Genomic DNA, 23,945 nt, shown 5'->3' with positions numbered 1-23,945 from the left:
CGCGGCTTCTACTGCGCATGCGCGAACTCGAACGCCGCGGCCGGCCCGGACCTAGTGCCCGTGCGCTGGGTGGAGCAGTGCGCCTGCGCCGAGCCCATCGCGGCGGGGATCGAGGAGATCCCTGACACATATACCCAAGACCTCTTAGGGATTTGGTTTTGTGGATTTCCGTTGAGTCGGGGCCAGGGGTGGACTGACCATTTGGAAGCTCGGGCACTGCCCAAGGGCCCGGGGTCAGTAGGGGGCCCCATGAGATGCCCCTGGTACCTTTTTCATAGGCTTTTATGAGTTTGGGCAAGGACACAGGGGCCCCATGATCCCCTATTGCCCCCCCCATGAGTTGTCAGTCTGCCCCTGGTCAGGGCTTGGTAGAGCCTTCAGATAAATTTAAAGACTTGGGACTGAAAAGAACGTAAGAAGAATGAGGGTACAGAAATAGGAAAAACCCAACAAGGCGAAGCAGTTTAACCACTTCCCATCCAGCCCATGTACATAAACGGCCGGAGGGGAGCAGTGCAGGGGTGGGTTGCTGTTTATAAATGTCCTCCCCGCTCCCTGCTTGTGCGCGCTCCCTGGGAGCGTGCGGCACCACAATCCGGAGCACCGATCGTTATACGGGACCTCTGTGTGAGTTCCTGATCATGTGATCATTGATTGGCCAATCAATGATCACATGAATAGTAGTAAGCAAGATGTCACTTCCTAACATCATTGCTTACTACACATGAAATCTGTGAATGATCACATGGTACAGGGCCATTCACAACAGCCTTGTACCATGTGACAAGCTGTGACCAATCACAGCTCATACAGTATTTCTCAGTGGCTGCAAGAATGCAGACAGAGAGAAGAAGAAATTATTGCTTTTACAGCCTTTATGGGTGTACAAGCAATCAGTGTTGAAAAAAAAAAAAATCTTCATAACCCCCCTACAAGTAGTACAGTGTCACCATGGTGACCCTGTACTGCTAGGGTGACAGTATGTGTAAAAAAAAAAAAAAAAACATAAATAATAATATTAAAAAAAAAAGAAAAATGTAAAAAATTATAATTTTTGGTTATACACTAATTTGGGTTATTTTTACATTTTTTTTTACTAAAAAGATAATTGAATACATTTTGGCAAAAATGTATGAAGAAAGATTATTTATTTGCAAAATTTTATAAGAAAAACAATTTTGTTCAACATTTTTGGACTTTTTCATTTACATAGCAAAAAAAAAAAAAATCCCAGCAGTGAATAAATACCACCAAAATAAAGCTTTATCTGTCTCAAAAAAATGCTAAAAAATTCATATGGGTACAGTGTTGCATGACCGCGCAATTGTCATTCAAAGTGTGATAGAGCTGAAAGCTGAAAATTGACCTAGACAGGAAGGGGGTGAAAGTGTCTGGACTGGAAGGGGGTGAAAGTGTCCGGACTGGAAGGGGGTGAAAGTGTCCGGACTGGAAGGGGGGGAAAGTGTCCGGACTGGAAGGGGGGGAAAGTGTCTGGACTGGAAGGGGGTGAAAGTGTCCGGACTGGAAGGGGGGGAAAGTGTCCGGACTGGAAGGGGGTGAAAGTGTCCGGACTGGAAGTGGGGGAAAGTGTACGGACTGGAAGGGGGGGGAAAGTGTCCGGACTGGAAGTGGGGGAAAGTGTCCGGACTGGAAGGGGGGGAAAGTGTCTGGACTGGAAGGGGGGGAAAGTGTCCGGACTGGAAGTGGGGGAAAGTGTTCGGACTGGAAGGCGGTGAAAGTGTCCGGACTGGAAGGGGGTGAAAGTGTCCGGACTGGAAGGGGGGAAAGTGTCCGGACTGGAAGGGGGGAGAAAGTGTCCGGACTGGAAGGGGGTGAAAGTGTCCGGACTGAAAGGGGGGGGAAGTGTACGGACTGGAAGGGGGGAGAAAGTGTCCGGACTGGAAGGGGGTGAAAGTGTCCGGACTGAAAGGGGGGGAAAGTGTCCGGACTGGAAGGGGGGGAAAGTGTCCGGACTGGAAGTGGGGGAAAGTGTCCGGACTGGAAGGGGGTGAAAGTGTCCGGACTGGAAGGGGGGAAAGTGTCCGGACTGGAAGGGGGTGAAAGTGTCCGGACTGGAAGGAGGGGAAAGTGTCCGGACTGGAAGGGGGGGAAAGTGTCCGGACTGGAAGGGGGGGAAAGTGTCCGGACTGGAAGGGGGTGAAAGTGTCCGGACTGGAAGGGGGGAAAGCATCTGGACTGGAAGGGGGGGGGGAAGTGTCCGGACTGGAAGGGGAAGAAAGTGACCATGGTGACCCTGCACTGCTAGGGTGACAGTATGTAAAAAAAAAAACATAAAAAAAATATAATATAAAAAAATAAAAATGTAAAAAAATGTTTAAAAATTATAATTTTTGGTTGTAAACTAATTTGGGTTATTTTTTTTTTTACTAAAAAGATAACGGAATAAATTTTGTCCAAGAGTTATGAAGAAAGATTATTTATTTGCAAAATTTTATAGGAAAAACACTTTTTTTCAAAATGTTTGGACTTTTTCATTTATATAGCAAAAAAAAAAAAAATCCCAGCGGTGAATAAATACCACCAAAATAAAGTTTTATCAGTCTCAAAAAAATGCAAAAAAATTCATATGGGTACAGTGTTGCATGAACGCGCAATTGTCATTCACAGTGTGATAGTGCTGAAAGCAGAAAATTGGCCGGGACAGGAAGGGGGTGAAAGTGTCCGGACTGGAAGGGGGTGAAAGTGTCCGGACTGGAAGGGGGTGAAAGTGTCCAGACTGGAAGGGGGGGAAAGTGTCCGGACTGGAAGGAGGGGAAAGTGTCCGGACTGGAAGGGGGTGAAAGTGTCCGGACTGGAAGGGGGGGAAAGTGTCCAGACTGGAAGGGGGGGGGGAAGTGTCCGGACTGGAAGTGGTTAAAATAAAGGTCGTCCCAAACCAAGGTAGGTGACAAAATCTTTGAAAAATCTAGATGACGCCTATCAGTATACACCAGTCATACTGGATAGACTGGTAATGTGCTCATCAACCCATTTATTGGAAAACAATGCCAACGAACGCACACTTCATTAAATGATATGAATAAAAAAATGACTTTCATAGTTCACTGAAGTCTCTCAAAATATTATTATTATTATTTACTCTTATTTATACAGCATAGTCTTCAACATCTTGTAGATCTGTTTAGAGTTCAGATTCCAGCTCCTTCTCCATAAAACCATCTGGATCCTCAGGGGAGGAGACTTATTTCTATCAGCGCCACCTAGTGGCCTTATACAGTAATGAAGCGTCCTGCTCATCCTATTGCATTCTTAATATACTCTTTCCAAATATATTGACCTATATTTCAAATACTACAGTTTTGGCCGTATTCAATATATTTCAATATATTTGTGAATACTTTATTAAAGATATATTCAGAACACACGCCGAAATATATTTCAAAGTGTAATTTGGAATGCATTTAGAAGTATATTTAAAAATCTATGTTTAAATGCATTTTTTTAGATGTTCCAAAATATCTGGAAATTATATTTCGAAAAATACATGCCTTTGGAAAATATATTTTAATTTACATTTTTGGAATACATGTTAAAATATATTCGCGTAGGCCAATATATTGTAAATATATGTCGCAATGTATAATTTTTTTTTTCGAAATATATTGAAAATATATTTCTCTTCCATATGGGAGTCTTTAACATCTTGTAGACTTGTTTAGAGTTCAGATTCCAGCTCCTTTTCCATAAAGCCATCCGGATCCTCGGGGGAGGAGACTTACTGCTATCAGTTCCACCTAGTGGCCGTATACAGTAATGATTCGTCATTCTCATCCTATTGACTCCAATCCTGTGAGATTAACAGAGCAGTACAGCGGGAGTCTTGGGACCGGCCGTGCTTTGTACGTGATCTTCAATACGTGTATCTTCAAGTCCATGCCTTAATGTTTCTAGACGAACCAAGGATTCCAATGAGATTCCAAGGAGTTCGATGAGGATGAATGAGTTTCGTGAATCTTGCTTAAAATGTAAGGTTTGAAAACCTTGAGGCAAACACCACTGAAATTTTTGGAGGGCAAATCCTGCTAAAAAAAAAAAGGAAAAGAAGAAAAAATAACTCCCTCCACAGAATTTTCAGTTCGTCCTGTTGTGAGCCCACCCTTTAATAAAAAAGAGGGCTGGGATATCCATTGCTGACCAGAGACAAAGGTTTTGCACCTGTAAATCCCTTAGTGCAGCACAAAAAATTATATAAAACTCTAAAACCAACTAAATAAAAATAAATATAAATATAGACGCCTAAGCCTGAAAATTCATGATAAAATTGCTGGTGAAGCCCTTAAATCATAAAAAAAATAAACATAAAAATATAGAACTAAAACACATAATATGTATTCAATGTCCAGTCAAAACATGCACTAAAATGAATAAATGAATAAATGTTCAATATAGGTGCAGGAAAAATATTTCTGGATAGGTGACTCTGATAATCCCAGTGAAGCATATAATCCGGTGACGTGCAGGAAAATGGTTAAATTGCACACTCACCAGAGGCGCAATTTATATGTGCATAAAAATCAATAAACCAGGGGCCCCCTCTGTCCTGGAAAGGATGCAGCCTGGAATGGATATCCTCTTTTGTGGATAAGGGCAGTAGGATTTCACTTCTATAGGTCCCCTTTAAAGGTAAGCTGCAGTGGGGGTCTGCTATGGATCTCTCTGTTCTGGGCCCTGGGATGGTCACCTGGGATCCTGGGGAGGTTTTGCGCTGCATTATATGTTTGTCAGGACTTGGATCACCTGCTGGTGGCACTGTGGTTCCTGCAGCAGAAGGTTGTAGTTCCGGTGTCCACAGCAGGTATCTCCCAGCAGCAGGCAGATCCGAGCGCCTGATACTGACTGCTGGAAGGGTCTTTAGTCGCTTCTCTACTATTCCATCTTGCTTCAGTGTTTTGCTTGTTAGTCAGATATTTGTTTGCTGATTTAACCTGTGCCCAATCCCTGCCTGATCCTGTTCCAATTCCTGCCCTGTACCTGTATCCTGGACCCTGCTACCTCATATTTTCTCACCTTGTTTCTGATCTCAGTCCTGATTCCCTCTTTTATCTCTGGTTTTACCCTCTTAATCCATGTTTCCTTTTTGTTTGTATATATTGTGTGATTAGCTACTTTGCTAGTTAGGTTTTTGTCACTTGGTTACTGTTCACTATATCGTGTATATCATATATATATATACATACACTATATTGCCAAACGTATTGGGTCAGCCCTCCAAATGATTTGATTCAGGTGTTCCAATCCCCTCCATATCATGTGATTCAGGTGTTCCAATCCCCTCCATATCATGAGATTCAGGTGTTCCAATCCCCTCCAAATCATGTGATTCAGGTGTTCCAATCCCCTCCATATCATGTGATTCAGGTGTTCCAATCCCCTCCATATCATGTGATTCAGGTGTTCCAATCCCCTCCATATCATGAGATTCAGGTGTTCCAATCCCCTCCAAATCATGTGATTCAGGTGTTCCAATCCCCTCCATGGACACAGGTGTATACAATCAAGCCCCTAGGCATGCAGACTGCTTCTACATACATTGGTGAAAGAATGGGTCGCTCTCAGGAGCTCAGTGACTCCAAGCGTGGTCCCGTGATAGGTGGCCACCTGGGCAATAAGTCCATCCGTGACATTTCCTGGCTACTAAATATTCCACCAACTGTTAGTGGGATTATAACAAAGTGGAAGCAACTGGGAACAACAGCCACTCAGCCACCAAGTGGTAGGCCACGTCACATGACAGGGCGGGGTCAGCGCATGCTGAAGCGCGCAGAAGTCGCCAACTGTCTGCAGAGTCAATAGCTAAAGACCTCCAAACTTGGTGTGGCCTTCAGATGAGCCCAACAACAGTGCGTAGAGAGCTTCATGGAATGGGTTTCCATGGCCGAGCAGCTGCATCCAAGCCTTCCATCGCCAAGTGCAATGCAAAGCGTCGGATGCCATGGTGTAAAGCACGCCGCCACTGGACTCTAGAGCAGGGGTGACATGTTCTCTGGAGTGACCAACCATGCTTCTCTATCTGGCAATCCGCTGGATGTGTCTGGGTTTGGCGGTTTCCAGGAGAACGATACTTACCTGACTACATTGTGCCAAGTGTAAAGTTTGGTGGAGGGGGATTATGGTGTGGGGTTGTTTTTCAGGGGTTGGGCTTGGCCCCCTAGTTCCAGTGAAGGGAACTCTTAAGGTGTCAGCATACCAAGACATTTTGGACAATTTCAGGCTCCCAACTCTGTAGGAAGAGTTAGGGATGGCCCCTTCCTGTTCCAACATGACTGCGCACCAGTGCACAAAGCAAGGTCCATAAAGACATGGAGGAGCCAGTTTGGGGTGGAGGAACTTGACTGTCCTGCACAGAGTCCTGACCTCAACCCCATAGAACACCTTTGGGATGAATTAGAGCGGAGACTGTGAGCCAGGCCTCCTCCCCCGACATCAGTGCCTGACCTGACAAATGTGCTTCTGGAAGAATGGTCCAACCTTCCCATAGACACCCTCCTAAACCTTGTGGACGGCCTTCCCAGAAGAGTTGAAGCTGTTATAGCTGCAAAGGGCGGGGCCAACTCAATATTGAACCCTACAGACTAAGACTGGGGGGGCCATTAAAGGTCATGTGTGTGGAAAGGGCGGGGCCAACTCAATATTGAACCCTATGGACTAAGACTGGGAGGCCATTAAAGGTCATGTGTGTGGGAAGGGCGGGGCCAACTCAATATTGAACCCTATGGACTAAGACTGGGAGGCCATTAAAGGTCATGTGTGTGGGAAGGGCGGGGCCAACTCAATATTGAACCCTATGGACTAAGACTGGGAGGCCATTAAAGGTCATGTGTGTGGGAAGGGCGGGGCCAACTCAATATTGAACCCTATGGACTAAGACTGGGAGGCCATTAAAGGTCATGTGTGTGGGAAGGCTGGCGGCCCAATACTTGGGGCAATGTAGTATATATCTTCATAGTTGCTGTGTATTCGGTTTGCTGGTGTTTGGATGGCTTTTGTTTCCCTTATGATAACTCTTACATACACAGTCTAGTTGATGTCTCCTAGTGCAGCTACACAGATCTGGTCAATGGATTTGGTGAACCTGCAAAGTTTTTCATCCAAAAGCTTGCAATTCCAATATCTTCAGATTTCCCCCATGAACCCACGGCGGCAGGAAACCAGAACCTCATCCCTATAGTTCAATGAATGAAATATTGATTGGGATTCTCAGAAAGTTGACTCTGATTTCTATGAGCTGGGAGGAAGGACTGAAGAGCAATGCACGGAGATCCTTTTCGGCCCGTAGGTCAGGGTGAAGTCTGAAGTGTGAAACCCATTGAAGAGATATGAACAAGTCTGCAAAATAAATAAATAATGTAAACATCAAAGGCATACTAATGCTGAATCAAAAAATAAAGTGTTATTAAAGGTTTGTCTTTAAGAAAAAAAAATATTAATACTTACCTGCTCTGTGTAATGGGTTTGCACAGAGCAGCCCTGATCCTCTTCTTATCGGGTCCCCCGCTGGCTCTTCTGGCTACTCCCCTTTACCCAGTGCCCCCAATAGCAAGCTGTTTGCTGTGGGGTCACTGGTGCGTACTCACTACCAAGGCCGGCTCTATGTGTCCATAAGGCACCTTATTGACACTCAGTGGGAGCCAGTGGTTTCCCACTGATGCCTCAGCCAATGAGGAGAGAGAGTCCTGGGACAGCTCAGGCTCTCGTGCCCATCGCTGGATTGAGAGGGGGCTCAGATGAGTATTAGGTGGGCTGTGGGGGGGAGCAGCACACAGAAGGTTTTTTTACCTTCATGCATAGAATGCATGAAGGTAAAAATCCTTCTGCCTTGACAACCACTTTAAGTCAAGATCCAAATTAGTATCTGAAAAGGGGAGGACTGACAACTCTTGGGGCCCCCGGGCAATAGGGGATCATGGGGCCCCTGTGTCCTGTGAGCTGTGTTCCACGGGCCCCCCCACCCAAAGTGACTCCCGTCCAGGGGTGGACTGACAACTCATGGGGCCCCCGGGAAATAGGGGATCATGGGGCCCCTATGTCCTTGCCCAAACTCAAAAAAGCCTATGAAAAAGGTACCAGGGGCATCTCATGGGCCCCCTACTGCCCCCGGGCCCTAGGGCAGTGCCCAAGTTTCCAAATGGTCAGTTCCATGATTCCGTATTGCCCAGGGGTCCCATGAGTTGTCAGTCCGCTCCTGGACGGGAGTCACTTTGGGTGGGGGGCCCATAGAACACAGCTCACTTTGGAGAGGTGGGGAGACCCCTGTCTCAGCTCCCCATATCCCTCTTATGTGTAAGTCACCCTGTGCCTGTTAGGGGTACAGAGTGATCCGTCCTAATATTGGGGTGGGGGGGTTGTGGATTGTTTGATGTCATGTGGTTGCATCCTATTGTTCTGTTGTTTGTCTTGCTTGGGAGCAAACTATTATGGAATGTACGTTTTTATATGTATTAGCTTAGTGGGGGGTGTCTCCAGCAGCCCTCCCTCCTGATGGGACTGTCTGCTGGTGTGAAGTTTGAATACCTGTGTGTCTCTTGTTGCTAAGTGTAGATTGCCCCGCCCTGTGTCATTATGCAGGGAGGGGGGATTTGTCCCCTGAGTGTATGAAAAGCCAGTTCGAGTTTCAAATAAAGAGTCCCATGTTCAGACAGACTGGTGTCGTCTAGTCTTGTATGGTCGGCGGTGGTGTCTGTGGTCAGTGTTCGGATGGGGAAGCGGTATTCTAACGGAAGTACACGAGTGCAGTCGGGGTCAGTTCCATTACAGTAGGGGTACAGTCAGGGGTGGACTACCAACTCATGGGTCCCCCAGGCAATAGGAGATCATGGGGCCCCTGTGTCCTCACCCACACTCAAACCACACCCAAAAAAAAGTCTATGAAAGGTACTAGGGGCATCTCATGGGGCCCCCTACTGACCCTGGGCCCTCAGGCAGTGCCCGAGTTCCCAAATGGTCAGTCCGCCCCTGGGTACAGTGTACCCCATAGTCATTCACATGGGGGGGAATCTGGGAGCCCCCCTGTTGTGGGTAAGAGGCCCCTCTGCCCCCATGTTGAGGGTTGAGGGCATGTGGCCTGGTATGGTCCCCCCCCTTTCCTGACCTGCTGGGCTGCACGCTTGGATAAGGATCTAGTATAGATTGGGGGGGACCCCACACTGTTCCTTTTTTAATGTTCTAATATTGGCATTGTTTGTTTACATTCTGCTGTCAGCTGATGGGTCATAGTTGCTAAGGATGCAGGCAGGCCACCCCACTCCTTAGCAACCAGCTATTCTTCACAGTGAATTCAATCGGAATCAATATTTTCAATTCAAATTCGAATACTTCAAACACATAAGAAAAAATTAGAATCTGGTTGAAAAGGAATAAACTAAACGAAGCGAAACAAAACAAATTTCATTACAAATGCAACAAAACTAAATTAGTAATTTATCGAAATGAAACAAAACAAATGTTTTCATTCTACGCACGTCTAAAATCCAGCCAGTCTGCTGAGTGAAAAAAACAGATTCCTCTATCCCCGGAATAAGGTGAGTGGAGAAACCCCCCTGCTGGAATATTACGTTCTGACAGCAGAATTCGCCAAAACGTTTTCCAGCATGTCCCTTCAACAGAAGACGATGAAAGGATTGACAGGGACGGTCACACACTGATCAGAATTAGCCAATCCCTGCTGAACCGGACAAATTTTGATTAGTCCGTGGCCAGCTTTACTCAGCTGCCCTTTACTGACCGCAGAAGACCTTGAGATACAAGGGTTGTCTATGGTTAGAGAATAGCAGTTGGATGGAAAGGCTGGACACACATGGCAGAAGATTTCCAAGATAATGGGGTCAGGCCAAAATCGCTGCCTCCAGATTCCATGCCCTGTGTAAAAGGTTGAGAATTGATGGCAATGGGGGGGGGGGGGGGGGGGGGGCAGTTTGGTATCATTGGATCTGTTTTCAGTCAGATTACCTGTTGTACAAATGCGTTCATTATAGTTGTATCCACAGGGACTGAACTCCGCATGTAGACCCTCAATGCAATGGAGCCTGTAGGATAAAAGACGTGCAGTCATAATGGGAAAGTACAATGTTTCTAGCACACTATTTAACCAATCATAGGCCAACCATAGAAGAGGAAGGCTCAGTTACATCTAAAACAGGATCGATGGACGCTCATATGTAGGGGTGGATGACGTTTCAAGTTTTCATCTCCCTGAAATTTCAGTCAAATCTGAGAGATAACAGAGCAAATTTGGTGAAATGCATTGGAGTCAACGTGGAAGGTGAAAAAGAAAGGAGAACTTCACCCTAAACGTTCTGCTATAACAGCTCATTACCCCCTCCTCCCCACTTTTGAAGGTTTGGGGGGTTGTTTGGGGGGGCAGTGGGAACCTAGTTTAAACAGCTACCCGCACCCAGTTCTGCCCCCCCCCCCCAACCCCACCTGCAAACTTCTGGGACACCTCACAGGTCCCAGAAGGCTGCAGGTTGGTTCACAAAGGGCATCGCAACTCGCGCAAGCATGCAGCGTGTATGCAGGTGCAGTCTACTCCACTGTAGGCGGCGCTCAAACGCAGCTGTATTGCAGAGGGAGAGGATGTCAGGAGGAACATGGCTCCTCTATGGTTTTCTGGGCACTGGGGAAGCTATACAGCTGGATTCTGCCTCCAATTGTGATTCTGGTGGCCATGTTGGATCAGGCAGAGTCTATTTAACACCCTGGCTCCCAGGCTTGATGCACATTCTGCGTGTGGGTATTGTAGGGACAGGTCCCCCATCTGTCAGGGACAGTGAATAGCATCAGGGAAAGGTTCAAGATGAGAAAGGAAAGCATAGGGACACGTCATCCTTCCTGGAATCTTCCCATTTGGGTACAGACCGGCCAGGCTGCATTTCGCCCCTCATGACAGATGTTGTCGGCACTAGAGGTGAACACACGAATGGTAAGGGCGTTCGGGGGGGGCGGTGTTCCTTCACCGTGCCCCGCAATGCACTGTCACAGTTGGGAAGAGGCCCTTGTCTCCAACATGGAGACAAGGTGTTTTTGTGGAGGTTGGTAGCCCCTCCGCCCTAAAGCACCCCCCTCCCATTTTGAGGGCATGTGGCCTGGTATGGTTAGGAAGGTTCTTTTCTCACCTGCCAGGCTCCATGCCCAGAAAAGGGTCTGGTATGGATTTCAGGGGGGGACATGTTTTTTTTTAATTTGGCATGGGGCTTCCCCTCAAAATACATAACAGACCTGAAGGGCTTGGTATGGATGGGGGGGGGCTCCACATCGTTTTAAAAAAAAAAATGTACCTGCCGGGAGTTCTTTTTACATTCAGCTGTCAGTGGGGAACTCTGCTGTAAGCTGAAACATTTAAGAATGTTTTCACTACTAAAATACCGCATGACGTAATAATATAACTGGATTTTTGTAGCTGGACGGTATCTTACCGCATACTCGGGGGGTCCTACAAAGTATTGACTCCGGGGGGCTGAATGGAAATTCGCGCCGCACTTTTCACAGATTTATTTGTAAAAAATGTTGAAAACCATTTCTCATTTTCCTTCCACTTCGCAATTATGGGCCACTTTGTGTTGGTCTATCACATCCAATCCCAATAAAATACATTGACGCTTTTTGTTGTAACATGACAAAATGTGGAAAATTTCAAGGGGTATGAATACTTTTTTAAGGCACTGTAGGTGTTTGGGTGAAATATGACTTACCTGCTGGACTTCTGCTTGGAAGAATGGAGCGCGGTGTGCTAGCAGTGCTGGTTTTTGTGGTCTCATCCATTGAAGTAGTAGATGATGTTGTGGACTGAGGTGCTGGAGTAGTAGACATCGTGGTCTCATTCATTGGAGTAGTAGATGATGTTGTGGACTGAGGTGCTGGAGTAGTAGACATCGTGGTCTCATTCATTGGAGTAGTAGATGATGTTGTGGACTGAGGTGCTGGAGTAGCAGACCTCGTGGTCTCATTCATTGGAGTAGTAGATGATGTTGTGGACTGAGGTGCTGGAGTAGTAGACCTCGTGGTCTCATTCATTGGAGTAGTAGATGATGTTGTGGACTGAGGTGCTGGAGTAGCAGACATCGTGGTCTCATCCATTGGAGCAGTAGATGATGTTGTGGACTGAGGTGCTGGAGTAGTAGACCTCGTGGTCTCATTCATTGGAGTAGTAGATGATGTTGTGGACTGAGGTGCTGGAGTAGCAGACATCGTGGTCTCATCCATTGGAGCAGTAGATGATGTTGTGGACTGAGGTGCTGGAGTAGTAGACCTCGTGGTCTCATTCATTGGAGTAGTAGATGATGTTGTGGACTGAGGTGCTGGAGTAGCAGACATCGTGGTCTCATCCATTGGAGCAGTAGATGATGTTGTGGACTGAGGTGCTGGAGTAGTAGACATCGTGGTCTCATTCATTGGAGTAGTAGATGATGTTGTGGACTGAGGTGCTGGAGTAGTAGACATCGTGGTCTCATTCATTGGAGTAGTAAATGATGTTGTGGACTGAGGTGCTGGAGTAGTAGACATCGTGGTCTCATTCATTGGAGTAGTAGATGATGTTGTGGACTGAGGTGCTGGAGTAGTAGACATCGTGGTCTCATCCATTGGAGTAGTAGATGATGTTGTGGACTGAGGTGCTGGAGTAGTAGACATCGTGGTCTCATCCATTGGAGCAGTAGATGAAGCTGTAATCTCTGTTGTTAGAGTAGTAGATAGTGTTGTGGACTCAGCTGTGGGCAAAGTTGCAGACTTAGTTGTGAGGAAGGTAGAAAACTTTGCTGTTGAGGACTCAGCAGTGGTTAAGGATGCAGAATGAGTTGCGATATAAGTTGTGAAGGCTACAGACCCAGTTCTGTTTGAACTTGCCGACCCAGTGGAGGTTAAAGCTGTGGACTCAGTAGCTAGTAAAGTTGCAGACTCATTTGTGGTCAAAGTTGTGGACTTCGTAGTGGTTGAGGTTTCCGACTCTTTTGTGTTTAAAGCTGTGGACTCGTTAGTGATATTAGTTGTGGACTCAGTAGCAGTTAGAGTTATGGACTCGGTCGTGGGTAAAGCTGCGAACTCAGCAACTGTTAAAGTTGCAAACTCAGTTGTGGTTAAAGCTGTTGATTCTGTAGCTGTTAATGTTGCAGACTTAGTTGTGGATAAAGCAGTGGACTCAGCCATTAAAGTTGCAGACTCAGTATTGGTTAAAGTTGTGGACAAAGCTGTTGACTCAGAAGCGGTTAAAGTTGTGGACTTATTAGCTGTTAAAGTTGCAGGGGAAGTTGTGGGAGAAGCTGTGGACTCAGTCATTTTAAAAGTTGTGGACTGATTAGCTGGTAAAGTTGTGGACTCATTAGCTGGTAAAGTTGTGGACTCCTTAGCTGGTAAAGTTGTAGACTCCTTAGCTGGTAAAGTTGTGGACTCCTTAGCTGGTAAAGTTGTGGACTCCTTAGCTGGTAAAGTTGTGGACTCATTAGCTGGTAAAGTTGTGGACTCCTTAGCTGGTAAAGTTGTGGACTCCTTAGCTGGTAAAGTTGTGGTCTCCTTAGCTGGTAAAGTTGTGGACTCCTTAGCTCCTAAAGTTGTAGACTCCTTAGCTGGTAAAGTTGTAGACTCATTAGCTGGTAAAGTTGTGGTCTCCTTAGTTGGTAAAGTTGTGGACTCATTAGCTGGTAAAGTTGTGGACTCATTAGCTGGTAAAGTTGTGGAGTCCTTAGCTGGTAAAGTTGTGGACTCATTAGCTGGTAAAGTTGTGGACTCCTTAGCTGGTAAAGTTGTGGACTCCTTAGCTGGTAAAGTTGTGGACTCCTTAGCTGGTAAAGTTGTGGTCTCCTTAGCTGGTAAAGTTGTGGACTCCTTAGCTCCTAAAGTTGTGGACTCATTAGCTGGTAAAGTTGTGGACTCCTTAGCTGGTAAAGTTGTGGACTCCTTAGCTGGTAAAGTTGTGGACTCCTTAGCTGGTAAAGTTGTGGACTCCTTAGCTGGTAAAGTTGTGGACTCCTTAGCTGGTAAAGTTGTGGACTCATTAGCTGGTAAAGTTGTGGACTCATTAGCTGGTAAAGTTGTAGACTCCTTAGCTGGTAAAGTTGTAGACTCATTAGCTGGTAAAGTTGTGGACTCCTTAGCTGGTAAAGTTGTGGTCTCCTTAGCTGGTAAAGTTGTAGACTCATTAGCTGGTAAAGTTGTGGACTCATTAGCTGGTAAAGTTGTGGACTCCTTAGCTGGTAAAGTTGTAGACTCCTTAGCTGGTAAAGTTGTGGACTCCTTAGCTGGTAAAGTTGTGGACTCCTTAGCTGGTAAAGTTGTGGACTCATTAGCTGGTAAAGTTGTGGACTCCTTAGCTGGTAAAGTTGTGGACTCCTTAGCTGGTAAAGTTGTGGTCTCCTTAGCTGGTAAAGTTGTGGACTCCTTAGCTCCTAAAGTTGTAGACTCCTTAGCTGGTAAAGTTGTAGACTCATTAGCTGGTAAAGTTGTGGTCTCCTTAGTTGGTAAAGTTGTGGACTCATTAGCTGGTAAAGTTGTGGACTCATTAGCTGGTAAAGTTGTGGACTCCTTAGCTGGTAAAGTTGTGGACTCATTAGCTGGTAAAGTTGTGGACTCCTTAGCTGGTAAAGTTGTGGACTCCTTAGCTGGTAAAGTTGTGGACTCCTTAGCTGGTAAAGTTGTGGTCTCCTTAGCTGGTAAAGTTGTGGACTCCTTAGCTCCTAAAGTTGTGGACTCATTAGCTGGTAAAGTTGTGGACTCATTAGCTGGTAAAGTTGTAGACTCATTAGCTGGTAAAGTTGTGGACTCCTTAGCTAGTAAAGTTGTGGACTCCTTAGCTGGTAAAGTTGTGGACTCCTTAGCTGGTAAAGTTGTGGACTCCTTAGCTGGTAAAGTTGTGGACTCCTTAGCTGGTAAAGTTGTGGACTCCTTAGCTGGTAAAGTTGTGGACTCATTAGCTGGTAAAGTTGTGGACTCATTAGCTGGTAAAGTTGTAGACTCCTTAGCTGGTAAAGTTGTAGACTCATTAGCTGGTAAAGTTGTGGACTCCTTAGCTGGTAAAGTTGTGGTCTCCTTAGCTGGTAAAGTTGTAGACTCATTAGCTGGTAAAGTTGTGGACTCATTAGCTGGTAAAGTTGTGGACTCCTTAGCTGGTAAAGTTGTGGACTCCTTAGCTGGTAAAGTTGTAGACTCGTTAGCTGGTAAAGTTGTGGACTCATTAGCTGGTAAAGTTGTGGTCTCCTTAGCTGGTAAAGTTGTGGTCTCCTTAGCTGGTAAAGTTGTGGACTCCTTAGCTGCTAAAGTTGTGGACTCATTAGCTGGTAAAGTTGTGGACTCCTTAGCTGGTAAAGTTGTGGACTCCTTAGCTGGTAAAGTTGTGGACTCCTTAGCTGGTAAAGTTGTGGACTCATTAGCTGGTAAAGTTGTGGACTCATTAGCTGGTAAAGTTGTGGACTCATTAGCTGGTAAAGTTGTGGACTCATTAGCTGGTAAAGTTGTGGACTCCTTAGCTGGTAAAATTGTGGACTCCTTAGCTGGTAAAGTTGTGGACTCATTAGCTGGTAAAGTTGTGGTCTCCTTAGCTGGTAAAGTTGTGGACTCCTTAGCTGGTAAAGTTGTAGACTCCTTAGCTGGTAAAGTTGTAGACTCATTAGCTGGTAAAGTTGTGGTCTCCTTAGCTGGTAAAGTTGTGGACTCCTTAGCTGCTAAAGTTGTGGACTCATTAGCTGGTAAAGTTGTGGACTCCTTAGCTGGTAAAGTTGTGGACTCCTTAGCTGGTAAAGTTGTGGACTCCTTAGCTGGTAAAGTTGTAGACTCCTTAGCTGGTAAAGTTGTAGACTCATTAGCTGGTAAAGTTGTGGTCTCCTTAGCTGGTAAAGTTGTGGACTCCTTAGCTGCTAAAGTTGTGGACTCCTTAGCTGGTAAAGTTGTGGACTCCTTAGCTGGTAAAGTTGTGGACTCCTTAGCTGGTAAAGTTGTGGACTCATTAGCTGGTAAAGTTGTGGACTCCTTAGCTGGTAAAGTTGTGGTCTCCTTAGCTGGTAAAGTTGTGGACTCCTTAGCTGGTAAAGTTGTGGACTCCTTAGCTGGTAAAGTTGTGGACTCCTTAGCTGGTAAAGTTGTGGACTCATTAGCTGGTAAAGTTGTGGACTCATTAGCTGGTAAAGTTGTGGACTCATTAGCTGGTAAAGTTGTGGACTCATTAGCTGGTAAGGTTGTGGACTCATTAGCTGGTAAAGTTGTGGACTCATTAGCTTGTAAAGTTGTGGTCTCCTTAGCTGGTAAAGTTGTGGTCTCCTTAGCTGGTAAAGTTGTGGACTCAGTAGCAGTTAAAGTTGTGGACTCAGTAATGGTTAAATTTGTGGAGTAAGTTATGGGTGAAGCAGCGGACTTAGTTGGGGTTAAAGCTGAGGAGCCAGTAGCTGTTAAACTTGTGGGCTCATTAACTGGTAAAGTTATGAAATCAGTAGCGGGTAAAGATTTAGACTTAGTTGTGGATAAAGCAGTGGACTCAGGCATTAATGTTGTGGACTCCTTGGTGGTTAAAGCTGAAGACTGAGTTGTGGTTAAAGTTGTGGACTCAGTAGCTACAAATGTTGTGTACTTAGTTGTGGTTAAAGCTGTTGTATCAGTAGCAGTTGAGGTTGTTGACACGGTAGCTGTTAATGTTGCAGAGTAACTTGTGAGTGAAGCTGTGGAATCAGTTAAAGCTGTGGTATTGGGAATTTTTAAAGTTGTGACCTCAGTAGCTGATAAAGTTGTGGGGTCAGTTTGTAAAGCTGTGAACTTAGATGGGGATAAAGCTGTGGAGTCAGTCATTTTTAAAGTTGCGGTCTCACTAAATATTAAAGTTGTGGACTCAGTAGTGGTTAAAGTTGCAGAATCAGTGGAGGGTAAGGTTTTGGACTCAGGACCCAGTAAAGTTGTGGACTCAGTAGGAGTTAAAGTTGCAGGTGAAGCTGTGGACTCAGTTGGGGTTAAACCTGTGGTATTAGTCATTTTTAAAGTTGTGGACTCAGTAAAGGTTGAAGTGGTGGACTCAGTAGAGGCTAAAGTTGTGGATTCCGTTGTACTTAAATCTGTGGACTGACTAGCTGCCAAAGCTGCAGACTCATTACTTTTTAAAGTTGTGGACACAGTAGTCGGTAACGTTTTGGACTCGGTAGCTAGTAAAGTTGTGGACTTATTAGGTGTTAAAGTTGCAGGTGAAGCTTTGGACTCAGTTGGGGTTAAAGATGGGATATTAGTAGTTTTTAAAATTGTGGATTCAGCAGCGGTTAAAGTTGTGGACTCAGTTGTACTTGGAGCTGTGGACTCAGTAGCACTTAAAGTAGCAGGGGAAGCTGTGGACTTAGTTGAGGTTAAAGCTGTGGTATTAGTAATTTTTAAAGTTGTGGAATCAGTGGAGGTTGAAGTTGTGGACTTAGTAGCTGGAAAGGTTGCAGGTAGAGCAGTGGACTCGGTAGCTAGTAAAGTTGTAGACGTATTAGGTGTTAAAGTTGCAGACTCAACTGTGGTTAAAGTTGTGGACTCAGTAGCCGGTAAAGTTTTGGACTCAATAGCCAATAAAATTGTGGACTCAGTAGGAGCTACAGTTGCAGGCTCAACAGCAGTTAAAGTTGTGGACTCTGTTATACTTAATGCTGTGGACTGCCTAGCTGTTAAAACTGTGGACTCAGTTGGTGTTAAAGTTGCAGACTCAGTTTTATGTAAAGCTGTGGACTGACTAGCTGTTAAAGCTGTGAGCTCATTCGTTTTTAAAGTTGTGGACTCAGTAGCTAGTAATGTTGTGGACTCATTAGCAGTTAAAGTTGCAGATTCAGCTGCTCTTAAAGTTGCAGACTCAGTAGCTGGTAAAATTGCGGACTCACTTGTGGTTAATGCTTTGGACTCATTAGTTGTTAAAGTTGCAAACTCAGTTTTGGTTAAAGCTGGGGACTCAGTAGCCGGTATAGTTGTGGACTCAGTCTCTGTTAAAGCTGCGGACTCAGTTGTGGGTGCTGTTTTGGACTCAGTTGTAGGCGTTATTGCGGACTCAGTTGTGGTTGGGTTTGTGGACGCAGTTGTAATCTCAATTGTATTTGAACTTGTCGTCTCAGTTGTGGGCGTTATTGCAGACTCAGGTATGGGCGCAGTTGTGGGTGTTGTTTTGGACTCAGTTGTGGGCGTCGTTGAGGACTCAGTTGTGGGCGTTGTTGAGGACTCAGTTGTGGGCGTTGTTGCGGACTCAGTTGTAGGCATTATTGTGGACTCAGTTGTGGGCGTTGTTGTGGACTCAGTTTTGGACGTTGTTGTGGTCTCAGTTGTGGGCGTTGTTGAGGACTCAGTTGTGGTCGTTGTTGAGGACTCAGTTGTGGTCGTTGTTGAGGACTCAGTTGTGGTCGTTGTTGCGGACTCAGTTGTGGGCGTTGTTGCGGACTCAGTTGTGGGCGTTGTTGCGGACTCAGTTGTGGGCGTTGTTGTGGACTCAGTTGTAGGCATTATTGTGGACTCAGTTGTGGGCGTTGTTGTGGACTCAGTTTTGGACGTTGTTGTGGTCTCAGTTGTGGGCGTTTTTGAGGACTCAGTTGTGGTCGTTGTTGCGGACTCAGTTGTGGGCGTTGTTGCGGTCTCAGTTGTGGGCGTTGTTGCGATCTCAGTTGTGGGCATTGTTGAGGACTCAGTTGTGGTCGTTGTTGCGGACTCAGTTGTGGGCGTTGTTGCGGTCTCAGTTGTGGTCGTTGTTGAGGACTCAGTTGTGGGCGTTGTTGCGGTGTCGGTTGTGGGCGTTGTTGCAGACTCAGTTGTGGTCGTTGTTGCGGACTCAGTTGTGGGCGTTGTTGCGGACTCAGTTGTGGGCGTTGTTGCGGACTCAGTTGTGGGCGTTGTTGCGGACTCAGTTGTGGGCGTTGTTGCGAACTCAGTTGTGGGCGTTGTTGCAGACTCAGTTGTGGGCGTTGTTGTGGACTCAGTTGTGGGCGTTGTTGTGGACTCAGTTGTGGGCGTTGTTGTGGGGGTTGTTGAGGACTCAGTTGTGAGCGTTGTTGAGAACTCAGTTGTGGGCGTTGTTGAGGACTCAATTGTGGGCGTTGTTGAGGACTCACTTGTGGGCGTTATTGAGGACTCAGGTATGGGCGCAGTTGTGGGTGTTGTTTTGGACTCAGTTGTGGGCGTTGTTGTGGACTCAGTTGTGGGCGTTGCTGTGGACTTAGTTGTAGGCGCTGTTGTGATCTCAGTTGTGGGCATTGTTGTGGACTCAGTTGTGGGCGTTGTTGCGGTCTCAGTTTTGGGCGTTGTTGTGGGGGTTGTTGAGGACTCAGTTGTGAGCGTTGTTGAGAACTCAGTTGTGGGCGTTGTTGAGGACTCACTTGTGGGCGTTATTGAGGACTCAGGTATGGGCTCAGTTGTGGGTGTTGTTTTGGACTCAGTTGTGGGCGTTGTTGAGGTCTCAGTTGTGGGCGTTATTGAGGACTCAGGTATGGGCTCAGTTGTGGGTGTTGTTTTGGACTCAGTTGTGGGCGTTGTTGAGGTCTCAGTTGTGGGCGTTGTTGAGGACTCAGTTGTGGGCGTTGTTGCGATCTCAGTTGTGGTCGTTGTTGCGGTCTCAGTTGTGGGCGTTGTTGCGTACTCACTTGTGGGCGTTGTTGTGGACTCAGTTGTGGGCCTTGTTGTGGACTCAGTTGTGGGCGTTGTTGTGGTCTCAGTTCTGGGCGTTGTTACAGATTCAGTTGTGGGCATTGTGGATTCAGTTGTAGGCGTTGCTGTGGACTTAGTTCTGGGCGTTGTTGTGGACTCAGTTGTGGGCGTTGTTGTGGACTCAGTTGTGGGCGTTGTTGTGGACTTAGTTGTAGGCGCTGTTGTGATCTCAGTTGTGGGCGTTGTTGTGGACTCAGTTGTGGGCGTTGTTGTGGGGGTTGTTGAGGACTCAGTTGTGGGCGTTGTTGAGGACTCACTTGTGGGCGTTATTGAGGACTCAGTTGTGGGCGTTGTCATCTCAGTTGTGGGCGTTGTTGTGGACTCAGTTGTGGGCGTTGTTGTGGACTCAGTTGTGGGCGTTGTTGTCATCTCAGTTGTGGGCATTGTTGCGGACTCAGTTGTGGGCGTTGTTGCGGTCTCAGTTGTGGGCGTTGTTGAGGTCTCAGTTGTGGGCGTTGCTTTGGACTTAGTTGTAGGCGTTGTTGTGATCTCAGTTGTGGGCGTTGTTGTGGACTCAGTTGTGGGCGTTGTTGCGGACTCAATTGTGGCCGTTGTTGCGGTCTCAGTTGTGGTCGTTGTTGAGGACTCAGTTGTGGGCGTTGTTGCGGTCTCAGTTGTGGGCGTTGTTGTCATCTCAGTTGTGGGCATTGTTGCGGACTCAGTTGTGGGCGTTGTTGCGGTCTCAGTTGTGGGCGTTGTTGAGGTCTCAGTTGTGGGCGTTGCTTTGGACTTAGTTGTAGGCGTTGTTGTGATCTCAGTTGTGGGCGTTGTTGTGGACTCAGTTGTGGGCGTTGTTGCGGACTCAATTGTGGCCGTTGTTGCGGTCTCAGTTGTGGTCGTTGTTGAGGACTCAGTTGTGGGCGTTGTTGAGAACTCAGTTGTGGTTGTGGGCGTTGTTGCGATCTCAGTTGTGGGCGTTGTTGCTGTCTCAGTTGTGGGCGTTGTTGTGATCTCAGTTGTGGGCGTTGTTGTGGACTCAGTTGTGGGCGTTGTTGCGGACTCAGTTGTGGGTTTTGTTGCGGTCTCAGTTGTGGGCGTTGTTGCGGACTCAGTTGTGGGCGTTGTTGTGGACTCAGTTGTGGGCGTTGTTGCGGACTCAGTTGTGGTCGTTGTTGCGGTCTCAGTTGTGGTCGTTGTTGCGGTCTCAGTTGTGGGCGTTGTTGCGGTCTCAGTTGTGGGCGTTGTTGAGGTCTCAGTTGTGGGCGTTGCTGTGGACTTAGTTGTGGGCGTTGTTGTGGACTCAGTTGTGGGCGTTGTTGCGGTCTCAGTTGTGGGCGTTGTTGCGGACTCAATTGTGGGCGTTGTTGCAGTCTCAGTTGTGGTCGTTGTTGAGGACTCAGTTGTGGGCGTTGTTGAGGACTCATTTGTGGGCGTTGTTGCGATCTCAGTTGTGGGCGTTGTTGCGGTCTCAGTTGTGGGCGTTGTTGCGGACTCAGTTGTGGGTGTTGTTGTGGACTCAGTTGTGGGCATTGTTGAGGACTCAGTTGTGGTCGTTGTTGCGGACTCAATTGTGGGCGCTGTTGAGGAATCAGTTGTGGTCGTTGTTGAGGAATCAGTTGTGGGCGTTGTTGCAGTCTCAGTTGTGGGCGTTGTTGCGGTCTCAATTGTGGGCACTGTTGAGGACTCAGTTGTGGTCGTTGTTGAGGACTCAGTTGTGGGCGTTGTTGTGGACTCAGTTGTGGGCGTTGTTGAGGACTCAGTTGTGGGCATTGTTGAGGACCCAGTTGTGGGCGTTGTTGTGGACTCAGTTGTGGGTGTTGTTGCGGTCTCATTTGTGGGCGTTGTTGAGGACTCAATTGTGGGCGTTGTTGAGGACTCAGTTGTGGTCGTTGTTGAGGACTCAATTGTGGGCGTTGTTGTGGTCTCAGTTGTGGGCGTTGTTGTGGTCTCAATTGTGGGCGTTGTTGTGGTGTCAGTTGTGGGCGTTGTTGTGGTGTCAGTTGTGGGCGTTGTTGTGGTGTCAGTTGTGGGCGTTGTTGCAGTCTCAGTTGTGGTCGTTGTTGAGGACTCAGTTGTGGGCGTTGTTGTGGACTCAGTTGTGGTCATTGTTGAGGACTCAGTTGTGGGCGTTGTTGAGGACTCATTTGTTGGCGTTGTTGTGGACTCAGTTGTGGTCGTTGTTGAGGACTCATTTGTTGGCGTTGTTGTGGACTCAGTTGTGGTCGTTGTTGAGGACTCATTTGTGGGCGTTGTTGTGGACTCAGTTGTGGTCGTTGTTGTGGACTCAGTTGTGGTCGTTGTTGAGGACTCATTTGTGGGCGTTGTTGTGGACTCAGTTGTGGTCGTTGTTGTGGACTCAGTTGTGGTCGTTGTTGAGGACTCATTTGTGGGCGTTGTTGTGGACTCAGTTGTGGTCGTTGTTGAGGACTCAATTGTGGGCGCTGTTGAGGACTCAGTTGTGGTCGTTGTTGAGGACTCAGTTGTGGTCGTTGTTGAGGACTCAGTTGTGGTCCTTGTTAAGGACTCAGTTGTGGTCGTTGTTGAGGACTCAATTGTGGGCGCTGTTGAGGACTCAGTTGTGGTCGTTGTTGAGGACTCAGTTGTGGTCGTTGTTGAGGACTCAGTTGTGGTCCTTGTTAAGGACTCAGTTGTTGGCATTGTTGCCGTCTCAGTTGTGGGCGTTGTTGCGATCTCAGTTGTGGTCTCAGTTGTGGTCTCAGTTGTGGCTGAACTTGACGTCTCATTTGCGGGTAAAGTCGAGGACTCCGTAGCTGACATTGTAGTCGTCGTTCGGATCTCATTTGCTGCTGAAAAAGCTGGAAAACCATTAAAGGATGAGACAGATTTTGTATTGGACATAAAACGTGACTACAAAGAATGAATGTCCCTCCAGACTACACCGACAAATGTCACAAATATCGGAGATTCACCGGAGGGGAACATTTCTATGAGATTTTCTGTAAATAATTCCAGTTGTTGCAAATGAACAGCAACTGTTGATGATCGGAAGGGAAGGTCCTCGTCAGGGAACCATTACGTAGATGATTCCTCAGTAGATCTGCTGTACAACCACCAATCCCCTCACTTCTGTGGCTGAATTTACTTGTGTGATAAATTTCAACGAATCAAAATAAATTTTTTATAAAAACAGTATGAAATGTTATTTTTACAATCTTCAAAAATAAATATAAAGCTACAATGCATACTGCGGCGGTGTCCTCAGAGACGGTATCACGCATGGTTCACACTTGACGCGTTTCGAGACCAAAAAAAATCTCTTCTTCAGTCGTGCTCAGGAAGGCGCGACGTATGATTCCAGGTGAAGTACAAACCGCCAGGAGATATTAAGAACAAATTGTTCTGTGAACACGGCCGAGGATTCCTCATATATCTCAGGCAACAAGGATGAAACAAAGATTAATAAAGAAAAAACAGAGACCAGGATTGAGCTCACAGCCATCAAGCGTGCTTTGGATAGGTCTGGTATATTGCCCCATATTGGGCTCTTTCACATCTCAATCCTGATTTGTATCAGGTCATCAACGCTTACTCAGGCAAATTCCTTGTAGTCATCGCTTCGCATTCATTGCAGCACTGCCCTATCAGTACCAACCAGCAGGTAATCCTGTTGACGGCCCCTTCAGGAGGCCTTTGGATGGCACTCTTCATCCACTGGTATCAGTTTTTTCTTTAATAATCACTTCCAGTCCGGACACTTTCCCCCCTTCCAGTCCGGACACTTTCCCCCCTTTCCAGTCCGGATACTTTCCCCCCTTCCAGTCCAGACACTTTCCCCCCTTTCCAGTCCGGACACTTTCCCCCCTTTCCAGTCCGGACACTTTCCCCCCTTCCAGTCCGGACACTTTCCCCCCTTTCCAGTCCGGACACTTTCCCCCCTTTCCAGTCCAGACACTTTCCCCCCCTTCCAGTCCGGACACTTTCCCCCCCTTCCAGTCCGGACACTTTCCCCCCTTCCAGTCCGGACACTTTTCCCCCTTCCAGTCTGGAAACTTTCACCCCCTTCCAGTCCGGACACTTTCCCCCCTTCCAGTCCGGACACTTCCCCCCCTTCCAGTCCAGACACTTTCACCCCCTTCCAGTCCGGACACTTTCCCCCCCTTCCAGTCCGGACACTTTCCCCCCCTTCCAGTCCGGACACTTTCTCCCCCTTCCAGTCCGGACACTTTCCCCCCCTTCCAGTCCGGACACTTTCCCCCCCTTCCAGTCCGGACACTTTCCCCCCCTTCCAGTCCGGACACTTTCACCCCCTTCCAGTCCGGACACTTTCACCCCCTTCCAGTCCGGACACTTCCGCCCCCTTCCAGTCCAGACACTTTCCCCCCTTCCTGCCCGGACACTTTCACCCCCTT

At 47.1% G+C, this 23,945-nt stretch overlaps 1 protein-coding gene and 1 long non-coding RNA gene across 2 annotated transcripts in view; both read right to left on the bottom strand.

Moving 5' to 3' along the window:
* The window catches only part of LOC149431429 (uncharacterized), a 54,162-nt gene extending 31,809 nt beyond the window's left edge, over positions 1-22,353 (bottom strand). Inside the window, exons 1-4 of the mRNA XM_089665611.1 lie at positions 16,408-22,353; positions 14,368-14,562; positions 11,709-13,617; positions 9,967-10,043 (exon numbers count right to left, since the gene is read on the bottom strand). Coding sequence (XP_089521737.1) covers positions 9,967-10,043; positions 11,709-13,617; positions 14,368-14,562; positions 16,408-22,353 — 8,127 coding nt within the window. The remainder of the gene's footprint in view (positions 1-9,966; positions 10,044-11,708; positions 13,618-14,367; positions 14,563-16,407) is intronic.
* Positions 3,511-7,340, bottom strand: LOC149431430 (uncharacterized). Its single transcript, XR_016309269.1, has 2 exons — positions 7,034-7,340; positions 3,511-4,043 (listed from the first exon to the last, which is right to left on the bottom strand). It is a non-coding gene; the product is annotated as an uncharacterized LOC149431430 (long non-coding RNA).
* Positions 22,354-23,945: the final 1,592 nt, after the last annotated feature.

This window comes from Staurois parvus, unplaced genomic scaffold (assembly GCF_062004578.1).
Source record: "Staurois parvus isolate SC_StPar_1 unplaced genomic scaffold, SC_StPar_1.0 ptg002263l, whole genome shotgun sequence".
Lineage (NCBI taxonomy): Eukaryota > Metazoa > Chordata > Amphibia > Anura > Ranidae > Staurois > Staurois parvus.
The sequence above is the reverse complement of the archived record's forward strand: the minus strand, read 5'-3'. Positions and strand labels throughout refer to the sequence as shown.